Below are 20,699 nucleotides of genomic sequence, written 5' to 3'. Positions count from 1 at the left end.
GGAAGGAAGGAAGGAAGGAAGGAAGGAAGGAAGGAAGGAAGGAAGGAAGGAAGGAAGAAAGAAAGAAAGAAAGAAAGAAAGAAAGAAAGAAAAAGAAATACCAGACCTGGTGACACATGCCGGGTCCTTACTTCCAGCTAAGGGTGATGAGGCACCGGAATGCAAAGTAATGACTAATTCTGGTAGAGAGTCCAAGGGTAGCTGCAGCAATTTAGCAAGACCCTTCTCAAAATAAAAAGTAAAAAGGGTTGTACGCCTAGTTTAGTGGAGTGTGTGTGTGTGTGTGTGTGTGTGCGTGTGTGTGTGCATGTGTGTGAGAGAGAGAAAGATAGAAAAGATGTTCTGAATACAATAAAGACAAAGAAATGAAATATCCAAGTTGGAACAAACAGAGGAGTAGACACCTAGAATATAAAGGCAGGGGTTTTCAAAATCTAATGAAGGAGCTGCGTATGATCGCTCATGCCTTTAATCTTAGCACTTGGAAGGCAGAACAGGCTGATCTCTGAGATCAAGTTTAGACTGGTCTACAGAGCAAGCTCCAGGACAGCCAGGGCTACACAGGGAAATCCTCTCTCAGAAGAAGAGGAGGAGGATAAGGAGGAAGAGGAGGAAGAGGAGGAAGAGAAGAACAAGACCAAGAAGAACAAGAACAAAAAGAAAAAGAAGATGTACTAAAAGAAACCATCGAAAACAACAATAGAATAAAAAGGAAGATTGAATAAACAGAGCTTTAATGAAATGTTAGATTTGGTCAAGAAGTCTAATATATAGGTTTTTGGAGCTTTTAGCGTGGGGAGGAGCAAAAAATACTTGAAAAAAAGCAGTCAAAAATTTTTCAAGTTTGATTTTTTTTTAAAAAAAAAAAAGCTAGATATAGAATCTACCCCAATTGTCTAAATCAGGAGCTTGAGAGATGGCTCAGCGGTTAAGCACTTGTTGCTCTTGCAGAGGACCCAGGTTTGACTCCCAGTACCCTCAACCATCCACTGCCTCAGTGACAGGAGTCCTCTTCTGACCTCTGCAGGTCTGCTTACTGCAAATTCCAATTCTGGTAGACAACTTTTCATGCTGTTCTGTGGGTTACTTTAACATTTTTTTGTCTTGTATGTTCTATTTCTTTTTAATCTACAATATTTCATATATATTCATTTCATGTAAATACACATGTAATAATATCCTGAATATGTATTTTATATATGTATACATACACACAAGATAAATACACAATATAAGAATTGTATAAAAGTTATATACACAAGATTATATTTTTGTATGTTATGTCATGTAGATATGTATGTATGATTAAAAAAAGCATTGTAGTGTGATTATCCTTGGAATTCCATTTAGTTTTGTCGATGAAAAAAAGCAGTATGTAGCCATGTTGGAGAGTCTCCAAAACAATCTTTCAGTTTTGTTCTTGAGTTTTGTTCTGTGACAGGATCTCACTATGTATCCCAGACTGACCTCATGCTTGTGATCCTCCTGATCAACCTCCTACGTGTTAGGCTCACAGGTGTGTATTGCTGCTCTCAGCCCTTGTTTTTGGGTTTAGACTCTGCCTGCTTTGAACTGGAACTTTCACCATCAGACATCTTGCCCTTAAGCCTCAAGACCCCAAAGCAAGTTTACTCTCTGCTGTCCAGAGTTCCCATCCTCCTAACTGCAGCCATGAAGAGTTCCCATCCCCCACAACTGTGTGAGCAATTTCTTATAACCACCCTTAATCTGCTGTGGTGGTTTGAAAGAAAATTGTCCCCAAAGGAAATATCACTATTGGAAGTTGTGGTTTTGTTGGAGGAAGTCTGTCACCATGGGGGTGAGCTTTGAGGTCTTTTTCTCAAGCTTTCCTCAGTGGAACAGTCAGTTGACTTCCTGCTGCCTGCAAGACGTATCACTCTCAGCTCTAGCACCGTGTCAGCCTGCACACAGCCATGCTCCCTGACATGCTAATGGACTGAATCTCTCAAACAATAACAAGCCAATAAACAGCTCCCCTCCATGGCCTTTGCATCAGCTCCTGCTACCAGAATCCTGCCCTCTTTGACTTCCTATCCTGACTTCCTTGAGAGATGAACAGCAATGCTCAAGTGTAAGCCTAATGAACCCTTTCCTTTCCAACTTACTTTTTGGTCATGGTGGTTCATCACAGCAGTAGAAACCTAAGACACCTGCTGATTGTGCTTTCCAGGAGAAACTTGACTGCCACAGAGGACTCTGAGAACCACAGCCTACCAGGAGCGGGTCCTCACAGAGGGAAGCCTTTGCTGGAGCCCAGGTTGCTTAAGAAAGCTCAAGCTGCAGCTCATGAACTGAGATTCGGTGCAGATAATCTTAGTGGTTTAATAAAACGCTGCAATAGGGAAAGGCTTGTGGGGTGCGGATCCCACATTTTCATGATGTTTACCTCCTGGAGCGTAAGTTCTCACTGTAGAGAGCTGAGGAGTGTTCCTTTCTGCTCCTTCTGGGGGAGGGAGGCTGTGATCATTTGACAGGCATCCAGGAGATTCTGTTCTCAACAAAGCTCCAAGGAGACCATTTCTCTGAATCTTAGCCAGAGTGAAAGAAATCCATCTCTGCATGCTCTCTATTTGACATGGAGTTAAAGATCATTCAGTTCTGTGTCATGGTAGCAAACAGGTACTCAAGACTTCCAAAAATACTGCACACCTTTCTGGTTAGTTGTTATTTTAGTGGTGGTTTTGGGGTGTTGGTTGGTCAGTTGGTTAATTTTGTTTATATTGCTTTGTTTTGTTTAGTTGACAAATCTTATGTAACCTAGGCTAGCTTCAGTTTTCTGTGTATCTGGGGCTGGCCTTAAATAATCCTCCTGCCTCTATCTCCCAAAACTTGAGATTCTAGGCCTATTCTACAAGCTTGATGTGATGACTAAGTTTGGTTGTTATCTCCATTATGGTTTCTATTGCTGTGAAGAGACACCATGACCACAACAACTCTTAGAAAGGAAAACATTTAATTGGGGCTGGCTTAAAGTTCAGAGATTTAGTCCTTTATCATCGTGGTGGGAATCATGCAGGCAGATAGACATGGTGCTATAGAGGTAGCTGAGAGTTATATATCTTGGATAGGCAATAGGAAGTGATCTTAAACACTGGGTGTGGCTTGAGCATATATGAGACCTCAAAGCCGGCCTCCACTGTGATACACTACCTCCAACAAGACTGCACCTCCTAATAGTGCCACTCCCTACGAGGGCTTTTTTTTTTAACCACTAAAGTTGTTTAAATCTGGAATTAACCAAAACTCAAGCAACTGGGCTGTCCATTCTCTCCATATCTATGCAATATTGTATTTGAAGTTCTAGCTGAAACAATAACAAAAGGAGATCAAGGGGATACAAATAAGAAAGGAAGTCAAACTACCACTTCTCACAAATGATATGATAGTATATATAAATGACCCCAAAAACTATACCCGAGAACTCCTACAACTGATAAACACCTTCAATAATGTGGCAGGACAAAAGATTAACTCAAAAAAAAATCAGTAGCCCTCATATACACATCTATTGTTAGAGCAATAAGACAGCAAAGGGAGATCAAAGGGGCACAAATCAGAAAAGAAGAAGTCAAACTCTCACTATTTGCTGGTGATATGATATTTTACATAAACAACCCCAAAAATTCTACCAAGGAACTTCTACAGCTCATAAACACCTTCAGTAATGCAGCAGGATACAAGATTAACTCAAAAAAAAATCAGTAGCCCTCCTGTACACAGATGATACAGTGGGCTGAGAAAGAAATCATAGAATATCACTCCTCACAATAGCCACAAATAGCATAAAATATCTTGAAGTAACTCTAACCAAACAAGTGGAAGATCTATATAACAAGAACTTTAAATCTCTGAAGAAAGAAATTGAAGAAGACACCAGAAAGTGGATAGATCTCCCATGCTTTTGAATAGGTAGGATGAACACAGTAAAAAATGGCAATCTTACCAAAAGCAATCTACAGATTCAATGCAATCCCCATCAAACTCCCAACACAATTCTTCACAGACCTTGAAAGAACAATACTCAACTTCACATGGGAAAACATAAAAACCAGAACAGCTAAAACAATCTTGTAAATAAAGGAACTTCTGAAGGTATCATCAGCCCTGACCTCAAGCTCTACTATAGAGCTATATCAAGAAAAAACAGCTTGGTTTTGACATAAAAACAGACATGTGGATCAACGGAAGTGAACTGAAGACCCTGACATTTGTGCAAATATGAGCACCTGATTTTTGATCAAGAAGCCAAAAAGGTACAATGAAAAAAGGGAAACCTCTTTAACAAATAGTGCTGGCGCCAGGCGGTGGTGGCACAGGCCTTTAATCCCAGCACTCAGGAGGCAGAGGAAGGAAGATCTCTGTGAGTTCAAGGACAGCCTGGTCTACAAGAACTAGTCAGGGCAGATTCCAAAGCTACAAAGAAACCCTGTCTCGAAAAACCATACACACACACACACACACACACACACCCAAAAAAAAAATAGATGTCAACCTGTAGAAGAATGCAAATAGATCCATATCTATTGCCTTCCATAAAACTGAAATACAAGTGGATCAAGGACCTCAACATAAAACCAGTTACATTGAACATGATAGAAGAGACAGTAGGAAGTACACTTGAATGTATTGGCACAGGAGACCACTCCCTAAATACAACACCAGTAGCACAGACACTAAGAGCAACAATAAATAAATGGGACCTCCTGAAATTGAAAAACTTCTGTAAGGCAAAGGATATGGTAAACAAGACAAAATAAGCAGCCTACAAAATGGGAAAAGGTCGTCACCTTTTGAGCACATACCCAAAGGATATTCAATGATATCACAAGGATACTTGCTCAACAATATTCATAGAAGCATTATTCATAATAGTCAGAACCTGGAAACAACCTAGATGCCCCTCAACTGAAGAATGGTTAAAGAAAACGTGATACATTTACACAGTATTACACAGCTATGAAAAACAATGACATCACGAAATTTGCAAGCAAATGGATGGACAGAACTAGAAAAAACATCCTAACCCAGGACCAGAAAGAAAAACACCGTATGTACGCATTCATAAGTGGGTATTAGATATAAAGCAAAGCAGAGAATACCCAGACTACAAACCACAGCCCCAGAGAAGCGAGAGCCTTCTTCCAGTAACTGATGGAACCAGATGCAGAGATCCACAACTAAACATCAGGACAAACTCTGTGAACTTAGTCAAAGAGAGAAGAGGGAATACATGAACAAGGGACATCAAGATCATGATGGAGAAATCTACAGAGACAGTGGAACCAAGCTTGATGAAATTCATGAACTCTGACCCGACAGCTGTGGAGCCTCCATGGAACTTCAATAGGCCGTCCATATGCGGGAGTCAGTTGTGAAGCTTGGGCTATATGAGGGGCCCCTGGCAATAGGAACAGGATCTATCCCTGGTGCATGAGCTAGCTTGTGAGAGCCCATTACCTATGGTGGGATGCCATGCTCAGAGTTAATACAAAGATAAGAGGATTGGTCTTACCCCAACTAAATGTGGCAAACTGTGTCAATTCACCATGGGAGTCTCTACCTGTTGGGAGGAGTGGATAGGGACTGGGCTAGGGAGAGGATGAGGGGGGCAGAAGGAGGGATGTGAGGGAGAACTTTAGTTGAAATGTAAAATTAATTTAATAAATAAATAATTATATGTATATAAAGAAACAGAAGCAGCAACTCACGTGGTAAGGGTATTGAAGCCACAAGCTTTCATCTTCCTCAAGCTGAGTCTCCAGTTCTGCCTCGGTATCCGGAAGTAGTCCATAGTGCCAGATAGGATCCGGAAAGGGGAACCTTCCAGTGTGAATTGTGAGCCCTCAACTTTCAGACCTACCCTTCGAGTCCGCAGCAACAAGGGGGTCAAGTGAGTTTGATTAAGCCTGCAAGGACAAGAAGGTGTTCAATTTCTAGAGCACAGGTTGCTGAGCCAAAAGGTCCAGGAATATGGGAGTTCAAAGTCGGTCTGGGATATAAAGCCCCACTCTGTTTCCAAAGAAAGAACAGAGAGGAGAGGAAAGCAGAGGAGAGGGAGGAAGGAAAAGGAAGAGAAAGGGGCTACAGATGTGGCTCAATGTGGAAAGTGCTTACAGATTCCCAGCATCCAGGTAAAGGCCACGCATGTCAAATGTAATAGAGCCTGTATCTAATCCCAGCACCCTTGTATGGGAATGGGAGGTAGAGAGAGGAGAATCCATGGAAGCGGTAGAGAACAAGGGAGCCTCTGTCTCAAGCAAGGTGGAAATCAAAGACTGACCTCTGAGGATGTCCTCTGACCTCTACACATGCACCAAGTCACATGCACACAGTCATGCACATATCCATCATATGCTTGTGTGCACATCCACACACACAAGAACTTTTAAAAGCTTTTCCCTTGGGGACTCTAAGTATACCTTACATGGGACCTCTTCATTGTTTTGAATATACGTACCTGGGTAACTGGCTATGCCTGGGTAGAGCCATCACAGTTAAGAAGGAGAACAGGCACAGAATACATTCAGGTCTCCCCAGGAAGGTCCACATGCTAAATAGGATAGAATGGAGAGGTGAGAAATAGGGATAAAGGAGAGAAGCAGTTAGGGGCTGAAAGAGGCCTTCCTTGAAGAAGGGAGAGGGTGTCCTAATGCAAAGGCAAAATTTGTCCCTGGGTTTTTGCATCGGCTGGAATCTGGACAGCGTCTTGAAGCCAAGGCTGCTGGCTGGAAGAAGAATTCAAAAGAAGAATAACTGGCTACGTGGCTGGGTCGTCGGGCACCATATACATTTCGGTATGGCTTAAGATCCAGTCAAAAAATGGTTTTACTACAGAGAACCATAACACCCGAGACCTTCCACAACTGCCAGACTGCTGAAAAATGGACCCCAGTGCTGTCCTGCTTAGCAGAGGAGGAATTTCTTCACAGGGTGGATCAATTCTTTGTCTCCAACTTCATCTTTCATTTGTTTGTTACTGTTGGAGATCAACCCAGATTGCCAGAACTGTTGGATTGCCTGAATACATCTTATTGTTTTTAGAGCCTGTTGATGTCTTGATGGTGCTCATTCTGGGCAAATGCATCAAAACCTCATGAGTTCAGACTGGACAGAACTCATTCAGCAGAGTCTGGATGTTTCTTTTTCCAGAGTGTGGGTGCCATCTGAGCCCACAGTGGTACCTGACTCCACAAAATTTTCTAATTAAAATTGTTGATGTTTCACGTTGTTTTACACTTTAAACATAGTTTAATTAGCATGAACTTAGTATATATATATATATATATCTTATTGAATTGATGAAAAATGATATTTTTGATGAAAATGCAACCTCCTTTTACACACGCACACACACACTTCTCAGTCTATAGTAATCACTCCTCCATATTGAAATCACCACCACCACCACCACCACCAGCATTTCTGCACAAATGCTAAACTGCTAGCATTAGTAAAAACATCTACATCTGGGCAGAGCTGGGAATGGGTAAAAGTTTGGGAAGTCACAGGAAAATTTAAAAACAACCAAAAATTAAGCAAAGCAAAGACGGTGAGGAAGCGCTGCCGGAACACAGGGCAGCTTTGGGAGCTAGGAAAGGATAGAGGACGCTCTGGGGGCTCTCCAGCGAGAAGAGCAGTCATAAAGCAAAACTGCAAGGGAACCTGAAGGAGAGCCCCAAGGGGAGCCCTCAGCCAGTCTCGGTGGAAACCCCCAGCAGAGGCGGGCAGTCAGCCTTTGAAGCAGGGAGTTGCCAGAGTCCACGGTGCAGAGGGGCCTGGTCTCCGCTGAGTCTCAGAGGACAACCCAGAGAAGACGCACCTGGGCACAACTGGCCAGTTCCTCAGGCCAAACCAGACTTTGCTCTTAGCTGTTCCAGAGGCCACTGGCACCAAGTTTTGTAACCAGAACCTGGCACTATCGCACAGCCTTGTCCAGGTCGGGCCCTATACTGCTGTGGTGGCTCTGCCCGCACCGGTGACCACAAGCCAGTACCGGGTGTCCTGACCGGCACACGACAAGTGCTTGCCACACACGCCCTCCCTTGGACCTCAGCCGTGCATCAAGGGTCTCTAGGAGATGCCGGTACCTTACTGGACTGGTCTCGTCTCGAAGCCAGTCACTGTCAGCCAGCAGCCGCAGCACTGCACCGCGAGCCTCTCCTGAGCACTGCGGTCTGCAGTTTCCTGTCCCCACGTGGGCAGGCTGAACCCAGGTGCTCAGACACTTGTGGTCACCGCCCTTCTCTCAGCCTGTGGGTGTGGGACCTCGTGGGCGAAGGGCCGCTCTGTTTCATATTCTGTCAGCACAATTTATCCTCCTTCCAGGCTCCAAAGAAAGTGAAAACGCCTCTTTACCTGCAAAAGAGCAGGGCACCCTGTGGGTTCAACCAACAGCAGGCTAACTTCCCCCAGAGTTGGCCAGGGCTCCCATTACTGACCTCTCCTGGGTCAGACTGTATTTTCCAGGCTTCTCCTTGCACGCTAACTGTGGCTCGTGTTACACTTTCCTTTGTTTTTTGCCACTAAACAGTTGGCAGTCTGACGCTGGATGAAGCACTGAGATTAGTGATTTTTTTCCTCCACAAATTGATTTCCTTTACTGAAGACTTGCACTTAACAAGAAAGAAAGAAATCTCTCTCTGGTCGTGCTGTGCAGACCACTGTCTTTCCCCTGTGCTTTCTCTGGAGTCAGCACAGACTCTCCCTGGGAAATCCAGGCAGTTCGTGGAGTTTTTCCTTTTCTGTCACCTTCTTCATTTACACTATGATTCTCCCCCGCCCCAGGCAGGGTTTCACTGTGCAGCTATTTTCAATTACTTTTCTCAGTGTTTTAACATTTTCATTGCACAAATCTATCATTTCTTTGGTAAGATTCATTTAAAGTTCTGTTTTCTTTTATGTGACTATTGAAAATGTAGTTGTCTTCTTGATTTCTTTCCTTGTGTTTGTCATTTATATAAGAGAATGTTGATTGTTGTGTTTTAATTGTGTGTCCCACTGCTTTTCTGAATACTTATCAGTTCTAGGAATTTTCTATGTACTCGAGGTTTTTATGCATAGAATTTTATCATCTGAAACTAAATATATCTTGATTTCTTCCCTTCTCATTTGTATCTGCTTCATCTTCTTCACTTGTTTTATTGCCTTACCTAATATTGTGAGAACTATACCCAGGAGAAGTGAGAAGAATGGGCTTGTCTTGGTTCTGATTTTAGCACAAATGTTTTGAGTTTCTTCTCTTTTTAGAATGACTTTGACTGTGGGTTTCCTGTCTATTGCGTTAATTATGCTGAAACATCTTTCAACCCTACTTTCTCCAAGACTTTTATCATGAATAGATGTTGTATTTTCTCAAAGGTCTTTTATAAATCAAATCAGGTGATCATCTTTCTATTCTTCAGTCCATGTATGTGGTAGATTATGGTTTTTAATTTGCATATGTTGACCCTTTATTCCTTATCTAGAATGAAACAGGTTTGAACACAATGTGAAATCTGTTTGTGTTATTGAATTTAGTTTGCAAGTATTTTATTCATAATTTTTGCATGTATGTTCATCAGAGATGTTGGTATATAATTTTTCTTTTAGTTGCTGGTTGCTTGGTTTTGACATCTCCAAATATCTTCTTGCTATGTTTCCTTGTTGTTTGTGGAATTTCTCACTTTCCCAACATTGAGGAAGTACTGGCTGCCATTTCATACTTGCATTCTCCAACCTTTATGCTGGATCATACAGGATTCTGGAACATAATATTAGTTCATTATCTGAGGTGGCATTCCAACTGTGTTTTAATAAATAAAGACTGCCTGAAAATCTGAGAGTAAAGCAGTCCCACTGGTCAACCTTAGAGACTTAGGTAACACACACCTTTAATCCCAGTAGCCATACTGGTTGCCATAGAAATTGGGTGGTGTGTGCCTTTAATTTCAGTGGTGCATGCCTTTAATCCCAGCCCTAAAGAGGATTATAAAACGGGTGGAAACAGTTCTGAACACATAGTCTCATTCTGAGATTCCAGGAGGCAGGATTGCCATTTTGATCTGAGGTCAAGGTAAGAGCCATGGCTGGCTATTTTACTTTTCAGATCTTTAGGTTGATCCCCAATTTCTGACCCTGGGTTTTTTATTAATCATGCTTTATTTGGGAGTACGAATTCACAAAAATGCCATTTGTTTGGGGCTTTTTAGCCATCAGTCAAGGCCAGGGCTGGGACTGAAATTTCAGCTCTAGTAATCAGAACCTAAACCTAGCTACCTGGGTTTGGGAGAAAAACTAACGCTCCCAGCTCCCATCCATACCAGCTTAGCTTCCAAGTAAAGATGGAAAATGAAGTGAAGAGAGTAGCTAGTCACTTAGCCCTAAAATAATCACACAGAAACTGTATTAATTAAATCACTCCTTGGCCCATTAGCTCTAGCTTCTTATTGGCTAACTCTTACATATTAATTTAACCCATTTCTATTAATCTGTGTATTGTCACATGACTGCGGCTTACCAGCTAAAGTTCTTTCAGGCTCTGGAGGAGCTACATGGCTTCTCTCTTACTCTGTCTCTTTTCTACCAGCATTCAGCTTAGTTTTCCACACCTAGCTCTGTTCCCCTATAGTTCTGCTATAGGCCCAAAGCAGTTCCTTTATTAACCAGTGGTATTCACAGCCTACAGAGGGGAATCCCACATCAAAAAAATACACAGAGAATCTGGATATTGTATGTTATTGTGTTTTCTTTGAATTGTTTGACTGATGAGGAAAGTGCAACAGTTGCTAAAAGACATTTGATTATTAATTAATCTGCATTAATCAAACCTATATATTTTAAAAATGCCTTGACTTCAAAATTTAAGTCAAAAGATATGTTACTTTGGAGAAGAGGTTTTCTTTTCTTTTCACAAGAAGTGAGAGGCTGTGAATTCATTCTGGGTTAAGAAAAATAAGGTTTGATTATGAAGACTCCCTGAAAAATCTCCAGTGGAAACAGATGATCCAAAGTTTCAGAGTACATTTGTTGCAGTTTCCTCTGAGTTCTACATTCAGAACAGCTTCAATGTTCTGAAATAATCCAGCCTCACAGAATACTCCAGTAAGGACTTGACCATAATCCTAAATTTTCTTTGGGTCCCCTTCAGCAGGAAGTAACCTGGACAACTATGCTCACATTTCCAAAAAATGGATTATGGGTTTGTTTTTGTTTAATGTGTTGGTTACAAGTTGTTATGGATAATGGTGAGGAAAAAAAGCTAAACCAAGCAAATTAGATTCAAGGTTCTTGTTTTTAAAAGGGCAGGCAGGTAGTGGTGGCACACACACTTAATCCCAACACTCAGAAGGCAGAAGCAGGAAGATCTCTATGAGTTCGAGGTCAGTCTGGTCTACAGAGTTCCAGGACTAGAGAAACCCTGGCTCAAAAAAAGAAATAAAGAAAGGAAAAAAAAGGAGATATAAATATGAGAAGATAGAAATGTAGACTATTGAATTTATTTTTTAAAAGCAACTGTTAGTTTTAAATGTTTTAAATTAGTTTTATTTTTATATACTGTATGTAAATTTTGTATAATAATATAAATTTGAGATTAATTGTGGCGATCATTCCACACCATGGGGTCTGCATCACCACCCAACCAGTATTGACCGCGACTCCACACCTACCACGAGCTCTATAATGTCCTAGGGGTTAAAACACAAGACGCACACACACATACAGAGTTTGAGTCATTCTCAGGGAGGAGAATGCCCGTTTATTTAAACTTAATCCAGGATTAAATACTTTTACCCCAGAAGTGGAGAGCCCCCTCCCAGCCAGGTGTGAGATCATGGTGTTGAGCGGCTGGCGCAGAGTAGCAGGAGCTTCTGGGCAGGGGGTACCGAGCTGGGAACCCTGACAGACAGATAGGAGGAGATTCAGGGGGCATGTGAGAACCCTCCTTAGCAGGTAAAATTACCATAGCAAAAGACAGAAACAAGATTCTGAACTAATCTCCTCCAGCTAGCAGAATCGGGCAGAGGAAGTTAGGCTGGTTAAGTGTAAACATTTCTTGCATCCTGTGCTTGGTCTCACAGGGAAGACAGGGTATTACAATTAATCTTGTTAAAACATATTATGTACATTTCTAATATTGTTCAAGGTAATTTAACAGCCCATTTAACAATGTAATGCAGATTTCTAGCCCTTGAAAATTATTATCAACTCTTTAGGATAATAAAGAAATATAGATTAGTAGTTAATCACCTAGTATAATCAAATTTGTAGTCATATTAGGTATGTTTTCAAAGTCAAACAAAGATAAATTTAGATAGGATATCATCAAACACTTCAGAGATCTACAGAATATGGCATTTAAGATGTTTTGACAACCTACATTCTTCTTTTTTATGACAATGATTCATGTCTGCTCCTGGCAGCACCAACCTACTTCAGAGAAGATAATGGGCACTGAAGATACTCCACATGAAGTTTACTTTCTTTGTGGCAAAAGTAAGCCATTAGGCAAGAAAATCTCCCTGTATTGACTGCTCTCTTAATTAGACAAAAAGGACACAAAATATCCTGCTTCACAGAAAAGTTTGTCAAATATGCTAAACCTGTAGACTGAAGATGGATATCCCAACATTGCAGAGGAACTCAGGGTGACTGTCCAGGCAGCCAGCTATTTTAATCATTACTCACAGTTTTTGGAAGCTGCTTGCCTGCACTTCCTGCTTACTCAGTTATTATTATTTCCTTCTTGGGTCTCTGAGGAAGTTGAATATTAGATAGCTATAGTTATAGTTTACCAGACACAGAAAGCAAGTTATCACAGGAAGTAAATTAGGTGTAAGACTTTGGACTCACTAAAATAGGATAGATATGAAATATTTTCTCTGAATTTGTCAAATACAAATGGACAAGATATTATTGATGTACTGCCTGTATATATTATATATAGTCACTGTACTTATTGTATATAGTTTCTTAGTTAGCCTTTTTTATTTTAGACAGAAAGGGGAAACATGGTGGCATTTCAATTTGTATTTTAATAAATAAAGACTGCCTGAAGATCTGAGAGTAAAACAGTCCATTGGTCAGCCTTAGAGACCAGCTATATTAACACACACCTTTAATCCCAGTAGCCATAATGACATACACCTTTAATCCTAGTAGCCACAATGACATACTCCTTTAATCCAGTAGCCACACTAGTTGCCATAGAAATCAGGTGATGCATGCTTTTAATCCCAGTGGTACACATCTTTAATCCCAGCATTAGAGAGGATTATAAAACAGGAGGAAACAGCTCTCAACACACAGTCTCATTCTGAAATTCCGGAGGCAGGATCACCATTTTGGTCTGAGGTCGAGGTAAGAGACAGTGACTGACTGTTTTATTTTTTGGATCTTCGGGTTAAACCCAATTTCTCTCTCTGAGTTTTTATTAATCACACTTATTGCACTCATAATCACAATTATAAATACAAGTTATTGTACTACACACACTCAAAGGAAATGGTGTTTCTTGGGTTTTTTAAAATTTTTTGAACCATGTATGATCATGTTCCCTCTAATGTGGGCATTAATGTTCTCAGAACCAAATCTTCTTTCTAAATGTCACAATTTAGGGCAACCTGCTATCTCCTGGAGAATGCTCTATTTTGCAAAAATTGTTACTGAGTCTCACTTTAAAATTAAAATTTTGACACCATATCCTTTATTAACACGAAAACAAGCAACTCAACATTTTCACTTTTTTGTGGATTTTTTATTGAATTTGACCAGATCCATTGACAAACATAAGGAGAAAGACCATGGAAAGAGCATCTCACATGAGATACTCACAGGGAATATCCCAAGCTGGAATACTGTATGAACACAAAAGACGAATATTTTATTGCCCGAAACTGACTGAGAGAGTGAAAAGCCAATGGAGGGGAAGATGGGGAAAATTTGAAGATAAGGTTGATAACAGGAGGTGACGAAAAGGGAGAGTGATTAGATGGCACAACGTGAAAAAATATTTTTATGCATGCAAATATGTCTTTGCCTATATAGAAGAGTACTAGTTACTATCAGGCAGGATTGAAACATATTAGCTACAGTACAGTATGCTTAAATTATTTTATGCCTGGTGACTTAAATTGAGAGAGGTATAGTTATAAAAAAAAGTCGCTTGTATTTCTCACTGTAATTACATGTTTTCCCAATTGCTACTGCTTCTATAGATATCAATTATTTGTTCCTACCACCTTTTAAATGATGTTTAAAATAATTTTTATGTGAACATAGTTATTAACATACATAAAAGTTTAAAACAATAGAAAGAAAAAAGTTATGACAAGCTAGCAGGTAGAACATCCCTCCTGGAAGTCAATCTATATGTCATCCAAATAATCTCTAAGGATGAGAAGATATCATTAATGGAAAAACTTCAAGACTTGGAATAATTTGTACATGCTGAGAGCCAGAGATTAATTGATTTGGTAAAATCATCAAAAATATTCACAAGTCAAGAAATTCAGACTCTACAAAAGATAGTGATACATGGATTTGAAACCACTGAAGAACTTGTCAGAACTGATAAGCAAGGAAATGAGGTACAGACAAAAGACAATAGTAAAAACTTAATATCACCAGTACCTCTCAGAGTCAGAGATGACTTATCAAAAGTTTTAGATACTTATCTTGCTTCTATTTTTGAAAAGCCAGCAAATAGTAAATAGACAAAAGAATATACAGAATGTAAATGGGAACATATATATATATATGTATATATATGTATATATATGAAAGATCTAAAAGATATTAAGGAAGCAGTAGTATCTTATGGCATACATTCACCATACATGAGGCAGTTGGTAAAGACATGGGCTTCAAGAAATAAGGTTGCACCACATGATTTCAATTAGTCTCAGCCATATTAGACTGTATTCTGCAAGCACAATGGAAGAGTTATTGGAGAAAGGATGCTAAGGCCCTTGAACATCAAGGTAGAGTCAGAGATTTTGAGGCCTCCCAAGATCAAATTCTTGGTGAGAGCCATTATGCTGACATGAATAGTCAATTTATATACAATGAATACATCTTGTCCCTATGCCATAAAGCAACTTTAAATGCTTGGGACAAGATTCAAGAACTAGGAAAAAGAATTGGTTGATATAATAAGGTTATTCAAGGCCCAAGAAAACCATTTAGTGACTTTTTTTTGCAAAGACTAACTAAACTAATCTGTATTAAAGCTGTACAAATAGGGGTAGCAGATTCTGAAACTAGATAAGTACTCACTGAAAATCTGGCTTTTGGAAATGCTAATTTAAAATGCAAAAAGATATTTGGGCCCTCAAAAGCCAAATCCAATGGACAAATGGATCCTACACACTGCCAATTGTGAGTCCTTTGACTATAACAGTGAGTCTTAGATAGGAGAAACAATTTCCAAAGGTATGAAGAGACATCAAAATACCAAATGTTTTAATTGTGGTAGAACAGGCCATCTGAGAAGGGACTGTTGACAGGGGATTTCTAAAAATAATGTTTCTTCTCGAAATAACCCAAACAGAAGGCCCCAAACTTCTAGATTGTGTAGAAGATGCAATAAATGCTGACACTGAACCAATGAAAGTAGATCAAAAAGAGACAAACAAGGCAATCTGTTACAGTCAGGAAACTTGTTGGGGGACCTCTCACATGCCCCCAGGTCAAATGTGGTCCAGTCATTCCTAGTCACTGTGGAGGGCACATCCCTCCCCAGGAAAATAAGAGAATCTAGTACCTGCTGTAAAACAAAACAAAACAAACAAACAACAAAAAAGCCGTACTGCTCTGACATGGAGGATGAATCAAAAATTCGGATAGAAAGTAGAAAACATATTTTGGCAGACTTCTACAAATGATCAAAGGCCAAAACTGAAAGCATGAATAAATAACTTTATAACTGAAGGATTATTACATATGGGTACAGATGTGACTATTGTTACACCAAAATCCTGGCATACAAACTGACCTCTTCAGGAGGCAGATGTTCAATTCCTAGGACATTTTTTTACCTTTTTTTTTTTTACAACAGGTAAAACAAGGTAAGAGATGGGTTGAATACAAAGGGCCAGAAGGACAGAGAGGAAGGCTGAGGCCATGTGACTAATATAGCATTGAGTCTATTCATTGTTACAACAATGAATAATCAGATTAACATTTCTGCAGTCTCAGAAATGGACCATAAACAACTCAAGTTTCTGGGAAGTGTATAATAAGGTACTATTAAGAAAGAGTCACCAATCATTCAGCTGTACAAAAACAGAGAACAACAACTGGTGAACTCTCAGAGGAACCAACAGCCCTACCATTAAAAAGGTTAACTAAGAAACATATATGGGTTAAGCAAAGACCTTTAACAAAAGAGAAGTTGCAGGCTTTAGAACAACTGGTACAGGAGCAACTAGATGTTATTCATTTGTTCATTTATTTTTTTATTATACGTGTGTGCACATGTGGGTACATACATGCATTGGCGTGCTTGAGTGTGTGTGTGTGTGCATGTGAGTCAGGCTGTCGGGCTTGATGGTGGGCATCTTTACCCATTGAGCCAAGAGAAAAAGAGAGACAGAGACACAGAGAAACAGGTTTTCTGAACTACTCAATGTGTAGTTCAGGCTGGTCTGAAACTCAGAGATCTGCCTGCCTTGGGACTAAAGGTGTGTGCCCCCACTGCCAGCATACTGAGCCACCTTACAAGCACATTTTACAATATTGTAACCAGAACCCTGGCTCTGGCCCTCCTGACTAGCCAAGCTCAGCGACTCTCTGGTCTTTAAAACCCCACTATTTAAAGGGACAACAAGGAAAAGCATACAGAAGAGAGTGAGTCAGCACGTAGGGAAGAGGAACAAATAAAGGGGTTCAGTGAGCCCTGCTCACACTTTGGGCTGTCGAGGCTTCGTGTTTAAACAGAGGAAGCACGGGCAGAGGGCAGGAGGTGCACAGGACTGAGCAGTCCTCATCAAGTTGCAGTTCCCAGTGAGCAGCAAGTTCTCAGTGCGGGCCAAGCAAGGTAATCGAGAAAGCTGCTATTGTTGGGGAGGCGACAGGGACGGAAGTCACAAACTGTCCTCAGAAAATGACTACTTATGCTTCAGGGTACAGCCTCCTCTTTGTAGATGATTGCCATCAGCCAAGGGGTGGTGTCTTTCCGGACTCTGACTACAGCCTTGCAACAATGACTTTTTTTTCCTCTGTGCCTTCAGCTGGTAAAGACTGTGAAATAAGGTCTGGAGAGACAGCTCGGGGAGGATGCTCTTCTTCCATGGAATCTGGGTCAGTTGCCAGCACCCACATCAGGGAGCTCAAAATTGCCTATAATTGCAGCTTCAGGAGATCTCACCCTTCTGTTCTCCACAGGCACCTGCTCATACATGGCACACTCACACGTGTGTGTGTGTGTGTGTGTGTGTGTGAAACAAATCAGACAGATACTCCTTGAATGGTTAAAATCACACAATGATTTTTCATTGCTTGATGCAAAGCCAAGACCAACACAAAGTACAGAGATCTCAGTCTTTATCCTGGTTTTAGTCACCTATGGAGTCAAGAAAAAATTAATTAAAAGATACCAAAAGCAGTTTCTAAATGCCTGCTGTGAGACAAGAAGCGTGAAACTGCCCACACTTTCCCCTAGTGTTTCTCCCAGGGATAACTAAGAGTTTGCAAAACTCCTGTGCACAACTGCAGCCAGGACGCTGAGCTTAACCGAATGAAGGTGCAGAGTGTGCTCGTGACCCGCGTTCCCCACAGTGTGTGCTTATGACCACTCCATCTCTGCCGTTGGCCTCTTCGTAGCCTCAGGTAACCAGTGATCTGTTTTAGGTAGTATAATAAGATCTTGTCACCTCAAACCATTCTCTACATATGCTAAGGAGAAGAGAACAAGGGGGAGTAACATTGGTTTGACAGCATTTTCAATGGGTATGCTCTTGTAATCTTAGCACCTGAGAGGTAGAGGGAGGGGAGCAAAGTTTGAGGCCAGCCTTGGTTACTTGAGACACTATCTCCACAAAATAATATGCAATGGAATGAAATAAATATACCCACACTGAGACTCCGAACTTTTGTGCAGGATGGCCCTCTGGACTGGGTGAACCGCAACTCATTAGCTTTTTTTTTAAAAAAAAAATATTTATTTATTTATTATGTGTACAATATTCTGTCTCTGTGTCTGCCTGCAGGCCAGAAGAGGGCATCAGATCTCATTTCAGATGGTTGTGAGCCACCATGTGGTTGCTGGGAATTGAACTCAGGAGCTTTGGAAGAGCAGGCAATGCTCTTAATCGCTGAGCCATCTCTCCAGCCCCTCATTAGCTTTTTTTATCCATGTGTGAAACCTCCCTCAATTACTGACACATTGAGAGAACACCTAACCCTTTCTTAAGAAAAATAATTTAACTCAAAGCAGTCATAATTTCTGACCAGCAAATTACAAAAACTTTATCCTTTGTGATTTTGATCTTCAAATATGCCCAATATTGTAAAAAAAAATAGGAATACATTTGCAAAATGGTTTCCAAATGTGTTTTCCTAGATTCTTATCCTGATTAGCTCTAAATAAATGTAATTCTTATTCTGACCTGGGTTAAGTTTTATTCTCAGGGAGCATATAGAACCATATAGGACAAATTTCATTTACTCTATTTTTTATTTTTCTGTTTTGTTTTAGAGGGTTTTTTTTTTTTTTTTTTTGGTAGTGCTAAGAGAGTCTTGGTGAACCCAAGGGCTCATACCTGGTAGACAAATGTTCTATGTTTGATTCAAATCTTAGTCTAGGTAATTGACTGTCTTACTTTTAAGTCTATGATCCTACTGTGTTTGGCTCCCCTGCCTAAAACCTATCCCAAACTAGTATGCTCTACCTACTGTCTCAGTGTTAGGTAGCCCAGAGAATTGTTAGCAGGCTTGAAGGTCAGTGAGAATGGATTCCCCCGTCCTGATAACAGTTTTCAAAGATTGGAACAAAGACTGTAGAACTCTGATTGCTGGTCCGAAGTGTGGGATCTAAGTGTATCGTTTGTTCTAGGACAGGTGCCAAAGCTACAGAGAAACCAACCCTGTCTCGAAAAGAAAAACAACAACAACAAAAATAAACAACAAAGAAAACCAAGTGTTTTTCTGTTAAAGTTAATCCAAGCAGACCTCACAGTTCCTCCAGAAAAGCTCTCTGTTCTGATGGCTTTAGAAATCACAGAAAGCCTACCTAAAACTGAAGGTTGGCACAATGGCCTCTTTGGCCATTGCCCATTCTCACGTCTTCAGAATGTGTCCCCTAAACTCAAGTGTCCCTTAGTCATTGCCCATAAGCATATATTCAAATTACATTGTAATAAACCATATTTCTCTTCTGCATTATGCTTTTTGTCTCATTTGAATTCTGTCAGCAAAGATTATGAGAATGGTGTGTGTGTGTGTGTGTGTGTGTGTGTGTGTGTGTGTGTTTGCATGTGCGAGTGTGTAAGAAATCCAAAGTTAGATCCTGGCAACATTAGTGTAGCAACTCAACTCAAGTTAGATAATCCAGAATTTGCATTTTGTGTCATCCCTTTCCTAGTATTTACTTTATATGGGGTTCTAAAGGCTGAGAGCCAGAGCCCTATGTGGCTAAGGAAAATTCTATGTATCAGGGAGTTATATCTTTAACCCTCGTGGTAATTATTTTTATATGTGTTTTATTGTGAATAATGAATATGATGAGTTTTAATTATTGTGTTAGTATTTGCATTGGTATTTTATGCTTTATAGAATATTATTAGTATTTTTATATTAACATTACAGCTGTGTGTAAAATGAAAATATATTATTATAAACACAGACAAGTATTAATCAGTTCTGATTAACAACTGGTATTCTAACTAATGGGAAAATATTTTGGATTTATAAAATTATATTATTAGATAAAAAGGAAGTAGTGAGAGTAGGGAGCGCTGGCCGCATTTCACTGCCTGGCTCCAGGCCGCCTGGCTAGCTTAACCCCTGAAATAATTACACGGAAATTGTATTAATTAAATCACTGCCTGGCCCATTAGTTCTAACCTCTTTTTGGCTAACTCTCCCATATTAGTTTAATCCATTTCTAATAATCTGTATAGTACCATGAGGTTGTGGCTTACCGGGAAAGATTCTAACCAGCATCTGTCTCAGGCAGGAGAATCATGACATCTGCCACACTTACTTTCTTCCCAGCATTCTGTTCTGCTACTCCGCCCACCTAAGGGCTGCCCTATCAAAAGGCCAAGGCAGTCTCTTTATTCAACCAATGAAAGCAACACACAAAAATAAGAACCTCCTACACCATTTCCCCTTTTCTGCTTAAACAAAAAAAGAAAGGTTTTCACTTTAACATAGTAAAATTACATATAACAAAAAAGTTATCAAACAAGAATTACAGTTACAATATTTATATATATTTTATCTTTTATCATAACTAAGGAAAACTATAACTATCTATCTATTCTTCAACTCCATCAAAGACTCGGGAAGGATATAATATTACGTAAGTAAACAAGAAGTAAGCAATAAATAAATAAGAAAGGAAGGAAAGAAAGAAAGAAAGATAGATAGATAGATAGATAGATAGATAGATAGATAGATAGATAGATAGACACAAAAGAGCTACAGAGATGACTCTTAGGTTAAGAACATTGACTATTCTTCCAAAGTACCTAGGTTCA

General features: G+C 40.1%; 1 protein-coding gene across 1 annotated transcript in view; it reads right to left on the bottom strand.

The window, feature by feature from the left end:
- Window positions 1-6,570, bottom strand: part of LOC125416085 (beta-galactosidase-1-like protein 2) — a 48,137-nt gene extending 41,567 nt beyond the window's left edge. Inside the window, exons 1-2 of the mRNA XM_087905947.1 lie at window positions 6,479-6,570; window positions 5,730-5,927 (exon numbers count right to left, since the gene is read on the bottom strand). Of these exons, the coding sequence (XP_087762073.1) occupies window positions 5,730-5,927; window positions 6,479-6,570 (290 nt within the window). The remainder of the gene's footprint in view (window positions 1-5,729; window positions 5,928-6,478) is intronic.
- Window positions 6,571-20,699: the final 14,129 nt, after the last annotated feature.

Source organism: Myodes glareolus, chromosome 4 (genome assembly GCF_982192425.1).
Source record: "Myodes glareolus chromosome 4, mMyoGla1.1, whole genome shotgun sequence".
In the NCBI taxonomy this organism is placed as follows: Eukaryota; Metazoa; Chordata; class Mammalia; order Rodentia; family Cricetidae; genus Myodes; species Myodes glareolus.
Note: the sequence above shows the minus strand (reverse complement) of the source record. Positions and strands in the feature narration are given on the sequence as shown.